The sequence below is a fragment of the Chiloscyllium punctatum genome, chromosome 5 (genome assembly GCF_047496795.1).
Source record: "Chiloscyllium punctatum isolate Juve2018m chromosome 5, sChiPun1.3, whole genome shotgun sequence".
Lineage (NCBI taxonomy): Eukaryota > Metazoa > Chordata > Chondrichthyes > Orectolobiformes > Hemiscylliidae > Chiloscyllium > Chiloscyllium punctatum.
Window position 1 is genome coordinate 17405376 of NC_092743.1, and position 14185 is coordinate 17419560.

At 41.9% G+C, this 14185-nt stretch overlaps 1 protein-coding gene across 4 annotated transcripts in view; it reads left to right on the top strand.

Moving 5' to 3' along the window:
• The window catches only part of piezo2b (piezo-type mechanosensitive ion channel component 2b), a 762691-nt gene that overhangs the window by 711141 nt on the left and 37365 nt on the right, over positions 1-14185 (top strand). For all 4 annotated transcript variants that reach the window (XM_072569838.1, XM_072569835.1, XM_072569837.1 and 1 more), the window contains one exon: positions 183-318. In XM_072569838.1, the coding sequence (XP_072425939.1) occupies positions 183-318 (136 nt within the window). The remainder of the gene's footprint in view (positions 1-182; positions 319-14185) is intronic.

Sequence of the window (14185 nt, forward strand, 5' to 3'; positions counted from 1 at the left end):
GCTAAATTATTTGTTTATTTTCCTTTATGGAAGTACAGACTTTGTTTTTGTTAAATTATGTGATTATCATTCAACTGAGTAACTACTGATTATGCTAATTTCTTAAGACTAATCCTCAAAACTCAAAGTTTTGTTGCTAGTAAGTGTTTAATCAAAGTGATTTTTGCAAAAATTTCATATAGGTAGTGTAAGCACCCGAAACAGTAGTAGCCGAAAAGGAAGCGGGTCACTCAGTGTTCAACCGAAGAATAAAAAAGAGCTCTTATTGGAAAAAGTAAGAGAACAAATGATCAAGGCAAAAACCATTGCCATTGCAAAGTAAGTGATATAATTCTGATTTCGAAAATCTTTATCCATGCAGGATATCAAGGTAGTTATAAAAAATTCTGTCATTTTATTAAATATGCGACACATTTACTGGAAGAACAGTGCTGTTTTGTGTTTAAATCCAGGTCAGAGAATTAGTTAAAATTTTCCTCCTATCATAATTATTGAGTTTGAACTACAAGTAGTCAAACAGTCTCGGTTCTAGTTTCTAATGATTATTGTAGAAAATAGATCCAATTCAGTTCAATACTAATTGCTGCAAGTTTGCCAATTGACTTGGATAAGCATTATTTATGGATCATCTTCCAGGAAAGAATAATACATGAGTAGACTAAAGAATTCTGCTCTGATCACAGGATCAATGTCATTTCTTGAACAAGTTGAGGAATTCTTTGCGATCATGCAATATTAATGTTCAATATAACAAGGAAATGTTATTCGCATTCAAGCACTGTTTCCCTCAAATAAACAGATAAAAACTCATCATTAAAGAAAAGAACTGTCTCTGGCATCTTTGCTAGTACAGCAAAGCAGAATTTCCATGTAATGTTTTAAAATTTACGAGCCCTCCTGGTATTTTTAAAAATTCAGCATGGAGGTAAAGATCAGCTTTGACTTTTGTTCTTTTTTTTCTTGAATAATAGAGGAAAGCAATAAACCCAAAGAACTTATATTTCTTCTCAGTAGGGGTGCAATTGCAGGATTCCCAAAGTAGCTCAGTAAAATCTTCAAACTGCTGGTGAAACATTGTGGAATGGTGACAAGGAGTATCTGCTTTTCTTCGCCAGTTAAAAGTGCTATTATATTGTGAACAGGTAGATACAAATTGCAACCAGTGTTATGACTTTCTTAGCTTATTCTGCAATTGTGCTAAACGGATTGTGAAATTTGTGGTTTAAATATATGAATAAAACAAATTAAATAAGATTAGATATCATGGATTTCAATATTTACCAGGTGATTTTGGGCCAGAACCAGTGACATTACAGGCAGAGTAAATTGTAAGAGATGGCTGGTCACCAATTTTGATCCCCAATTCCATAATCAGCTGAAAGCAAGACACATAGGAACAGCACCCACATTTGCAAAATCTTTCATGGAGGGTTTATAATTGTTAAAGAGGTAATCAAACCCAATTTATTGGCCCTGCCACATTTGACACAAAATAAACAACAGAGATGAAGCTGGCGGCAACCCAGCAAGTCTAAATCTATCGTGCTCCTCCCAAGACTTGGGCAAAGTGGGCCACCCACCCCCACCACACTCACCAAATCATTTAAAATAGCTGTTTAATTTAATTAGTTGTTTAGTATTAAATTTAAACAATCTAATCTTTAGTAAAAATGACTAAAGGGAAGGGAGCCCACAGCTCTCAGCAAGCAGGAACCCCTCCCCCAACCTCTCCAGCTGCAGCAGAGACGTCCGCAGCCGCCCCGGGGGACTTACCTACGGTGGTGAGCCTCGTGGAAATCATCTCCAAACTGGATGCGAAGATCGACACTTTCATTGAAGAATCCCAAAGTCGATGGGACTCACTCTCGGCCGCGCTGCAAAAGCACGACCGAGACATTAAAGAAATTGAGCGCCGAGTCAGAGGGGCAGAGCTAAAGGCCGTGACCTCTGAAACTACAGCGCAATCGGCCGTGGATCGGGTCCGGACTCTCGAACAGCGAGTCCGGACCTTAGAGAATCATATTGATAACCTCGATAATCGAGGTCATTGAAAAAATATTCGTTTGCTGGGCCTTCCCGAACGGAGAGAGGAAGGCCAGCTTACAGCGTTTCTCGAGCAGTGGCTGCCACAGCTTTTAAATCTAGAAGCTGGATCAGGCCAGGTGAGGGTAGAATAGGCCTACCGGGTCACAATACATGGGCCCGGCTCGAACCAGTGTCCCCGCCCAGTCCTGTTCCGGCTGCAGAGCTATAGGGAGAGGCAGATACTCCTAGAAGCCTCTAGAAATCTTGGAAAAGATTCCCAAGCCATGATCTATAAAGGATCCAAGATCATGTTATTCCAGGACTTTTCCCCAGCTCTGGTCCGAAAGAGGAAGGCATTCGATGAGGCGAAGAAGTGTTTAAGGGAGTTAAATATTCAATACTCTTTACGCTACCCAGCGACGCTATGCTTTAACCATGAAGGATCAGTGTATAACTTCGGATCGCCAGAAAAGGCGAAGGAATATTTGGACTCTCTGAGATAAATTGTAAGAGATAATGGATGTTGGTTTGCCTTTCCCCCATTCTGGTTTATATCCCCCTTCCTTTTTCTTTTTTCTTACCTTACTGCTTAATATTATCTTCGGGGGTGGGGAGAGGGATTTATTTATTTGTTCTCTATTTAATGATTTTCTCCCCCCTTGGGGGTTTTTTTATTATTTTATGTAAGTATGCGTGTATGTATGTATGTATGTATGTGTGTATATATATATAAGCCGGGGGGTTTAGTTAATGTTGGTGGGGGAGGTAGTTACCTTATTCTATTTTACCTCTGTCTCTAGGAGTGGGGTTGTTTTCCCTTGTTATTTTGTATTATTATATTTAATTATTATTTGTTGAGGTTGTAATTTTATAGTTATATATGTTTATACATGGTATTAACATTACCAAATATATCCAGGTGTTTGTGTGGGTGGGGGGGGGGGGTGGGGTGGGGTAGGGTGCTCACTGTTAACTCTAGCTTTGTATTATATCTGAATTCTCCACATCCTATTGAGGAGCGCCTGGGTCAAGGGTGGGGCATTGGTTGGGAGGGGATACGATGGACCTTTGGAAAGGAAGTGACACCCCCTGGGAACAAGAGGGAAATTCTCCATTTAAATACGTTTTTTTTATTATTTAGAAATAGTTTTTTATTATACTGTTGTGAGTGTATTAGAGAGCCTTTATTTTTGTGAATTTTATATGCTCTATGCTCGGGATGTTCTGGATAGGATTTCCCCTCCCAAGGGGTCTCAGATTTGCCCGGATGATTATGGTTGATCAGTCGGTGAAGTGGTGCACCTGGAATGTCAAGGAGAGTAATTCGCCAGTCAAAAGGAAGAAAATATTATCAAATCTTAAGAAAGAAAGAGTTGATATAGCTCTCCTATAGGAGACACACCTGTTGGATAAAGAACACTTGAAATTACGACAGGGTGGATTTGATCAGGCCTTTTTTTCTTCCTTTAGCTCAAAAAGTAGGGGAGTTGTTATTCTTGTTCGGAAGAATTTCCCTTTCAAAATCCTAAATCAGATAAAAGACGAATTGGGACGATATATTCTGATTAAAGCCCTTATAAATGAAGAGGAAAATGGGATTTTAAATTTGTACTGCCCCCCGGCACACCCCTTTAAATTTATAACGGAAGCCTTCTCAAAATTGATGGCTCTTGGTGCCCGTCATACAATTATAGGGGGAGACTTTAATTGTATTATGGATCCAGAAATGGATAGGATTCCCAAGAGTACTGCAGGAGTATCTTCCAGATCTAGACAATTGGTGGATCTGAACAAAGAATTAGGATTAGTAGATGTATGGAGATGTCTTCATCCACAGGGCAGAGATTTTTCTTTTTTCTCCAATTCACATAAATGTCATACCAGAATTGATATGTTTTTTGCCCCCTCGATTTTTAAAAATTCCATATCATCCTGTAAAATAGGAAGTATAGCAATTTCCGACCACGCTGCTGTATATATGGAAACCAAGGCGAGGAACAACGGAACATCCCCTCAGCATTGGCGTATGGACCCCTTCCTAATGAAAGATAGTAAATTTGTAAAGTACTTCTCTCAAGAATTCAAAACTTTTTTAGAAATTAATTTAGGTACAGCTAGCAACCCATCAATGATGTGGGAGACCATCAAAGATTACGCGCGAGGTTTGATCATCTCCTACTCAGTGACCCAGAAAAAATTAAAGGGAGAACAACAGTGTCTGCTCGAAGCTCACTTAAAAGCAGCTGAAACAGCATAGGCTGATAGACCTTCTATTATCAAATTGCAAAGGATTACAGCCCTTGGGACAGCTTTAAACACTACGCTTACCCAAACAGCTAAGAGGGAAATATTATTTGCAAAACAAAGGTTATATGAATTTGGCAACAAACCGGGTAGATACTTAGCATTTCTTGCAAAGAAAAGAAAGACCCCTCAAACTATCACGTCTATCAAGGAAAGTACAGGTATTTTGACTCATGATCAAAAAAAGATTAATGCAATCTTTAGAAAATTTTATTCTGATTTATATAAATCGCAGGATTGTGAAGACAGGACTAGGAGGATGCAATCATTTTTTTAAAATTTGACCTTTCCAGGCCTAACTCCGGAACAGGTATCGGTCTTAAATGCTCCCCTAACAGTCCAAGAAATACTTGACGCAATCAGGCAACTTCAGAGCAGTAAGGCACCTGGCCCAGATGGTTTTCAAGCTGAATTCTATAAAGAATTTACAGAAATATTGGCTGGTCCACTTATGGACATGTCTAACTGTGCATATAGTCAGGGCTGTCTCCCGCCTTCGCTGAAAGAGGCAAATATCTCTCTTATCCTTAAAAAATGAAAGGATCCAGAAGATTGTACGTCATACAGACCAATATCCTTGCTAAATGTAGATTTTAAAATCCTTTCTAAAACATTAGCATTGAGACTAGAAAGGGTACTGCCACATATCATAAAGGAGGATCAGATGGGGTTTATTGAGGGCCGTAGATCATCCAATAATATTAGAAGGGTTTTGAATATGATTCAAGCCTGCCATCAGGGAAAGATACCAGGAGTAGTAGTTTCATTAAACGCGGAAAAGGCATTCGATAGGGATGAATGGTCATATTTGTTTTACACATTGGAAAGGTTTGGCGTTGGACAGGTGTTTACCAAATGGGTCTCAACATTGTATAGTGATCCCAAAGCAGTTGTGGTTACCAATGGATCAGGTTCAGATAGCTTCAGTGTGGGTAGGGGCTGCCGTCAGGGATGTCCTCTCTCGCCATTGTTATTTACACTAATAATTGAACCACTAGCAGAAGCTATACGGGCTGATCCTAATATAACAGCCCCGAGGATTGGTTCAGGTAAACATGAAATTACCCTTTATGTAGATGAGTTCTTCTATTCCTCAGTAATCCTCTGATGTCCGTACCTAGCTTAATCCAAGTTATTAATACATTTAGCGCATTCTTAGGTTATAAAATTAATTTCTCAAAATCGGGGGCTATGCCAATGGGTGGCCTTGCTATGATACCCCACTTAATGGATGGATCCCATTTTCCCTTTCATTGGTCCCTGGAGGGTTTCTTATGTTTAGGTATTTTTATTACCTCAGTATTTGGTCAGTTATACAAAGCTAACTTTGTGCATTTACTGGAAAGGATAAGGCAGGACCTCCAGCAATGGGGAGACCTTCCAATTTCCTGGCTGGGTAGAATAGTACTAATTAAAATGAATGTCCTGCCTTGATTCCTATACCCCATGAGAATGCTTCCGGTGATCTGCCGAGGCTGGCACTACGTAAGTTATATGGCTGGTTGGGTTCCTTTATCTGGAATCATAGACGGCCCCTCATTAAGCTGAAGAAGCTACAGCTGCCACAGGCAAGGAGAGGATTGGACTTCCCAGATTTTAGGAAATATCAGTTAAGTTCCCTATTAAGTTACATAGCTGATTGGGTCTTGTCTGATCTACAATCAATCTGGCTGAATATCAAGGCTTTTCAAGTAAAATGCCCACTTATTAACCTTTTATTTTCAGACAAGAGGAAAATCATTACAGATCACTGTAAAAACCCTATAATACTAAACACAATTAAAGCTTGGAATATAATGCAGCAAAATGAGGGCAACTCACATAAAACATCCCCCTATGCGCCGATAGTGGGAGCATGGGGATTCCAACCGGGGTTTACAGATGCCACTTTTAAACTCTGGATATCCAGGGGTACCTCATGTCTAGGGGACCTATATAAAGATGGGGTCCTGATGTCTTTTGAACAGCTGCGTCAGAAATTTGAATTACCTAATGGAGATCTCTATCAATACTTCCAAATTCGAGACTATATACAGAAGAAGACTACATTATTAGATAGTCTTTATAAATCAGATAGAGAATGTAGAGTACCAATGGGGGTATCCTCCATCAGTACTATTTATCATTTACTACATAATGAAGTATCGGGAGATATGGACAATCTACTTAAAACATGGGATCAGGAATTGGGACTAGAAATCTCTATAGAAATGTGGAATGACATTTGGGAAAACACCAGAAGAATCACCATCTGTAACAGAACTCAGGCTATCTAGCTGAAGATACTTCATAGGGCCCATATAGCAGCGGATCGATTGGCAAAATTTAAGGCAGGACCATCTCCAATGTGTCCCAAATGTAAAATAGAGGTGGGCACTCTTGTACATTGCCTATGGACCTGTCATAAGATCCATAGATTCTGGACTAAAGTAGCAAGTACCCTGACAGAAACTTTAGGAACGGAAATTAAAGTGGACCCTGTATCTCTCCTTTTGGGCTTTTCGAACTTTTCCTCCCTGGATATGCACGGGAAGAGACTATTTTCTATTCTCTCTTTCTGTGCAAGGAAAAATATTTCGGTAAACTGGGTGGCTGAGGGCCCCCCTAGACTTTCAAATTGGCACAGATTAATTATGGAATGTATTCCCCTTGACTTCCTTACAAATATGGGGCACCAAAAGACCGAATTATTTTATAAAATATGGCAGCCCTTCTTGAATTATATGAATACAGATATTTTGGCTATCCTAACAAGGGCTTTTATTTAATTGAGATTACGAACCTGGCTGGTCCGGGGCCCCTTAGGAGAGGAATACGGGTTTTGTTACATTTGATTTTAACACATTCCAAGCATGTATCTCACTACCCAATTTCTATGTTATCCATTGTTTTTTTGTTTTTTTTCTCTTTCTCTTACTTGAATAGTGTAAGAGACTTAAATATACACTCTGGTTAGTTGTAAGTTAGATTAGTAGTTAGTTGAGTTTTTTTTTCCCCGGTATTTTTCTTTTGTTAAATTTTGGTGATTATATATTTAAGATTTAATTGTATATCAATGTTTGTACTTGAGAATTTTGTTTATTTTTGTAAACTTGTAAAAATGTTAAATTTCTAATAAAAATATCTATATTAAAAAAATACAACAGAGATGGTGGAATCAGAGACCCTGCAGCTTTAAAGGATAGCAATGAGGCAGCAGCTGTTGTTATTGTTACATTTGGCAGACATAGAGTAAAGCGATTTACTTTTCTTCCTAAGAATGGCAACCTTGAGATGATTGTGCTTCTGGAAAGCTATTCATTGGAGGTGGGTCTGATAGACAAAAGAATCTGGGCAGTGTTGTAGAACCTATTAGAATGTGTCCTAATCAGAAAGACTGTGCCATGAATGTTATATGTTCTAGAGAATGTTCCTCCAGTGAGAAGGAGAATTTGAGAGGTAGAAAATGCGGACACAAAGATTGGGACAGCAACAAACTCCTGGCTACTTGCAAGGACAATTTCATAAAGGCAAATTGGCAAAAGACTGCAGAGGTGGCTGCAAGCAGAACCCACATAGAGCTATGGGGTCTCCTATCAAAGGACAACTCCTGCAAGATGGTGGAGCAACAGTGTCACTAAAGACGTGATTGGCCCTGAAATGTCACAACTGATATGCCTGATGGAAGTGGAGGTGTACTGCAATTATATTGGTGATCATCTCATGCAAGTGGTTCATGTGGTCCTGAATATCTATAATTTTGATTCCATCTAGGAGCCCACTGGATGTAACTGTGTAACCCTCAATCATGTGTCAACCAATAGAATTCTGCCTCAGGACAACCAACCACTGCTTACGTTTCTGAATCCATGTGGACTGTCAGGCCATGAGGACATAGTCAGTATTGTTGATTTTCACAATGTCATCTCCTACTCTTTGGAGATGAGCAAGTGTCTGCCAGAATAGGCAGCTTTTTGTTTCTATGGTGGACCTTAACAGATAATGGTATCATTAGTTTTTTTTTACTCATAGATAGGAGTCCATGGAGTCAGCAACATAGAACATAGAACAATACAGTGCAAAACAAGCCCTTCAGCCCTCGATGTTGCGCCGACCTGTGAACTATTCTTAGCTCATCCTCCTACACTATCCCAAAATCATCCATGTACTTATCTAAGGATTGTTTAAATCTCCCTAATGTGGCTGAGTTGACTACCTTAGCAGGTAGGGCATTCCACGCCCTTACCACTCTCTGCATAAAGAACTTGACTCTGACATCTGTCTTAAATCTATCACCCCTCAATTTGTAGTTATGCCCTCTCGTACAAGCTGATGTCATCATCCTAGGAAAAAGTCTCTGTCTACCCTATCTAATCCTCTGATCATCTTGTATGACTCCATCAAATCCTCCCTTAGCCTTCTTCTTTCCAATGAGAACAGACCCAAGTCTCTCAGCCTTTCCTCATAAGACCTTCCCTCCAGACCAGGCAACATCCTGGTAAATCTCCTCTGCACCTTTTCCAATGCTTCCACATCCTTTCTGTAATGGGGCAACCAGAACGCTACACAATATTCCAAGTGTGGCAGCACCAGCGTTTTGTATAGTTGCAGCATGATATTGCAGTTCTGGAACTCAATCCCTCTACTAATGAAGCCTAACACACTGTATGCCTTCTTAACAGCACTATACACCTGGGTGGCAACTTTCAGGGATCTATGCACATGGACTCCAAGATCCCTCTGCACATCCACACTACCAAGAATCTTTCCATTGACCAAGTACTCTGCCATCCTGTTATTCTTCCCAAAGTGCATCACCTCACATTTAGCTGCATTGAATTCCATTTGCCACCTCTCAACCCAATTCTGCAGTTTATCCAAGTCCCCCTGCAACCTGTATCATTCTTCCAAACTGTCCACTACTCCACCGACTTTAGTGTCATCTGCAAATTTACTAATCCATCCACCTATACCTGTATCTAAGTCATTTATAAAAGTGACAGACAGCAGTGGTCCCAAAACAGATCCTTGTGGCACACCACTAGTAACTGGACTCCAGACTGAATGTTTACCATCAACCACCACTCACTGCCTTCTTCCAGAAAGCCAGTTTCTAATCCAAACTGCTAAATCACCCTCAGTTCCATGCCTCTGCATTTTCTCCATCAGCCTACCATGTAGAACCTTATCAAAGGCTTTGCTGAAGTCCAAATATACCACGTCAACTGCCCTACCCTCATCTACATGCTTGGTTCCCTTCTCAAAAAACTCAATGAGGTTTGTGAGACACGACCTGCCCTTAACGAAACCATATTGACTATCTGAAATCAAATTGTTGCTTGCTAGATGATTATAAATCTTATCTCTCATAATCCTTTCCAAAAGCTTTCCTACAACAGAAGTAAGGCTCACTGGTCTATAATTACCTGGGTCATCTCTACTGCCCTTCTTGAACAAGGGCACAACCTTTGCAATCCTCCAGTCCTCAGGTACTAAACCTGTAGACAATGACAAATTAAATATCAAAGCCAAAGGCTCTGCTATCTCCTCCCTAGCTTCACAGAGAATCCTCGGATAAATCCCATCCGGCCCAGGGGACTTGACTGTTTTCACTCCTTCTAGAATTGATAACATCTGTGCGTAACTAATCTCGATCCTTTCTAGTCTAATATCTCGTACCTCATTCTTCTCTACAATATTCTCCTTTTCCTGAGTGAATACCAATGAGAAATGTTCATTTAGCACCTCTCTGATCTCTACAGGGTCCACACTCAACTTCCCACTTCTGTCTTTGACTGGCCCTATTCCTACCCTAATCATCCTTTTATTCCTCACATACCTATAGAAAGCTTTAGGGTTCTCCTTTATTCTATTTGTTAAAGACTGCTCATGTCCTCTCTTTGCTCTCCTTAACTCCCTCTTTAAATCCTTCCTAGCTGATCTGAAACTCTCCATCACCTCATCTGAACCATCTTGCCTCATCAACACATAAGCCTCTTTCTTCTTAACAAGAGATGCAATTTCTGTAGTAAACCATGGTTCCCCTACCTTATCACTTCCTCCCTGCCTGACAGGGACATACCAATCAAGGACACGCAATACCTGTTCCTTAAACCAGCTCCACATTTTGATTGTCTGCATCCCCTGCATTTTGCTACCCCATTCTATGCATCCTAATTCTTGCCTAATCGCATTATAATTGCCCTTGCCCCATCAATAACTCTTGACTTGTGGCATGTACTTATCCCTTTCCAGCGCTAAACTAAACGAGGTGAATAACTTCAACCCCAGGGCATCAATGTGGACTTCAACAGCTTCCTCATTTCCCCGTTCCCCCACCTCATCCTAGTTTCAAACTTCCAGTTCAGCACTGTCCCCTTGACTTGCCCGGACTTGTCCAACCTGCCTAGCTCCTTTTCCACCTATCCACTCCACCCTCCCCTCCCTGACCTATCACCTTCATCTCCTCCCCCACTCACCCATTGTACTCTATGCTACTCTCTCCCCACCCCCACCCTCCTCTAGCTTATTTCTCCACGCTTCAGGTTCACTGCCTTTATTCATGATGAAGGGCTTTTGCCTGAAACGTCGATTTCGCTGCTCGCTGAACTGCTGTGCTCTTCCAGCACCACTAATCCAGTAAATGAATTATGGTCACTCTCTCCAAAGTGCTCACCTACAAGTAAATCAAGCACCTGGTCTGGTTCATTACCAAGCACCAGATCCAGTGTGGCCTCCCCTCTTGTCGGCCCTTCGACATACTGTGTCAGGAAACCCTCTTGTACACATTGTACAAAAACTGATCCATCCAACGTACTCGAGCTATAACATTTCCAATCAATGTTGGGAAGTTAAAGTCCCCCATAATGGCCACCCTGTTCCTTTCACTCCTACCCAGAATAATGTTGCTAATCCTCTCTTCCACCTCCCTGGAACTCTGCGGAGGCCTATAAAAAACTCCAAACAGTGTGACCTCTCCTCTCCTGTTTCTAACCTCAGCCCACACTACCTCATCAAAGACGAGTCCTCATCAAAAAGTTCTCTCAGCCACCGTTATACTATCTTTGACTAACAAGACCATGCCTCCCCCTCTTTTACCGCCTTGCCTGTTTTTAATGAAAAATCTAAACCCTGGAACCTGCAACATCCATTCCTCACCCTGCTCTATCCATGTCTCCGAAATGGCCACAACATCGAAGTCTCAGGTACCTATCCATGCTGCAAGCTCACCTATCTTATTTCGGATACTTCTGGCGTTGAAGCAGACATACTTCAAACCACTTCGCTGTCTGCCAGCACAGTCCAGTGACCCTGAAATCCTGTCCCTGTCCTTCCTACTCTCATCCTCCTGTGCACTGCAGCTACACCCCCGGTTCCTATCCCCCTGCTGAGCTAGTTTAAACCCTCCCAAATAGCACCAGCAAATTTCCCACTCAGGATATTCGTATCCTTTGGTTCAAGTGAAGACCGTCCTGTTTGTACAAGTCCCACCTTACCCAGAATGAGCCCCAATTATCCAAAAACCTGAAACCCTCCCTCCTGCACCATCCTTGCAGTCACGTGTTCAGCTGATATCTCTCCCTATTCCTTGCCTCGCTATCACGTGGCACGGGTAACAATCCAGAGATAACAACTCTGTTTGTTTTAGCTCTAAGCTTCCACCCTAGCACCCTGAAATCCTGCCTTACATCCCTATCCCTCTTTCTACCTATGTCATTGGTACATGGACAACGGCTTGAGGCTGGTCACCCTCTCCCTTCAGGACCCCAAAGATACGATCCGAGACATCACGGACCCTGGCCCCTGGGAGGCAACACACCAACTGTGAGTCTCGTTCGTTCCCTACAAACCTTCTATCTGAGTCTCTAACTATTGAGTCCCCAATGACTAACACTCTCCTCCTTTCCCTCCTTCCCTTCTGTGCAACAGGGACAGGCTCTGTGCCAGAGACCTAGGCCCCACTGCTTGCCCCAGGTAAGTCATCCCCCTCAACAGTATCCAAAATGGTATGTATGTTTTTCAGGGAATGTCCACAGGGGATCTCTCCACTGACTGTTTTCTCCCCTTTCGAACAGTCACCCAGCTTTCTTCCTGCCTAGGAGTAACTACTTCCCTGTAACTCCTGTCTGTCACAGCCTCTGCCTCCCGAATGATCTGAAGTCCATCCAGCTCCCGCTCCAGTTCCCTAACATGGTCTTGGAGGAGCGACAGTTGGGTGCACTTCCTGCAGATGTACTTGGATGGGACACTATTGGTGTCCTTGGCCTCAAACATCATGCAGGAGGAACATTACTCTCCCTGCACTGCCATCCCTGCTAGTCCTCTAGTCAGAAAGTAAAAAAGAGGCGATTAACTGATATGTCCCTGGTCTTTAAGGTTAGAGGAGGTGTTTGGATGGGAGGCCCTACAAAGGTAGGGTCTCGGGTTGAGAAGACACTGACTTATATAGCAGGACGGAAATAAAAATAAGAAGACCCTCCTTTCCCAGAAACCTCTGCTCTCTGACTTCAAATTTAAAAGCACAAATCAGTGGCTCACCGCTCCCGACAGACCCCTGGTGCAAGCTCCCGCCCTTTGAGTTGCTGCTGCCGCTGAAAAACAGAAATGGAGGACTCACATCACACATCTCACATCAATGACTACACTTTGTAAGAGACATGTACACCTTCCTTCATGCCAACAGTGAGTTGATGTATACTCCTGCTATACCACTCCAGCCTCTTTGCTATGAAGCAGCAACCCTGATTTCCTATCAATTCAAGAACCTCATCAGCCATGGAATTCAGGTGGCAATGATTTGGAATTCACCATTGGTCTCCAGTCTTTCCCTTTACACCCATGGAACACAGAAAATAATATTAGTAGCTGAACTAGAGCAAACATAAGGCCTAATCAATATGTACTTTTCTGCTGTGTCTGTGACCAATGTCATGTCTATGACAATGGGACATTTTGGCAGGACCTTCTAAGAGTCAATACTACCAGACTCATGTACCCTAGCAGAGCTGCAACTATTCTTTTCCAATTAGATGCTGTATGGTGACTGGTAAATTTTCGGTCCCAAACGTTCACACCTAATTCCTCATTCAAATTTACTTGCTGTTCGCCATGGGGAAATGTGGTGTGGTATTTAACTTTGCAAAGTGGAGAAATGTTTTGTTTCACTTAAGGTACTGAAACTAGGATCTTCCAATGATTACACAGTTGCTGACCTCATCTTTGGTTTTTGTTCAGTCATGCTTGGTTATACAAAGCATTCTCCTTCTTTCATCCAGCCTTTCCTGAGTAACCCGGGGAAGAGCATGCAGGGAGTTGTTACCCAAATATTGGGCCAACAAGATCTTGTTTCCACCATGCTGATAAGTGATTTTCTACCTTAATTTCCTGTGATGATATTGTGGAACATTGTGGGGAGTCAAAAGCTCTTGGATATTGGGGAGAGGAGTATGGCTGAAAACCCCTGCATGCAGAGGCAGAGGGAGGTTTTTGGTGTCTCTTTATCCTGGATTTTGGCTGGCCTTAGACTTCACAGGGTGCTTTACCGGGTGATCACTGAAGTAAAGACCATTCAAACCAATGCTTGGAGTACACCACTGTGAGTTCCTTGCCAACATTTCCAACTTTCATTGTCTTCAGCAAACGAAGAGATGCCTCAGGTTTGCACCATTTCCATTTACCTTCGCAAGGACTAACAATAGAAGTGGTCTTCTTGAATCTTTACAAAATCTGAGTGCATGCTGCATCTTTAGTGAACACCTTTTCTTGTATGTTTGACTTGCATGAATATTGTTGCAGAAGTGATGGCACCACATTTAAATGCCTGAAGCCATCTAATGGAGGATAGGGGCAAGAGATGGGATGATTTCTCATTTTTTCC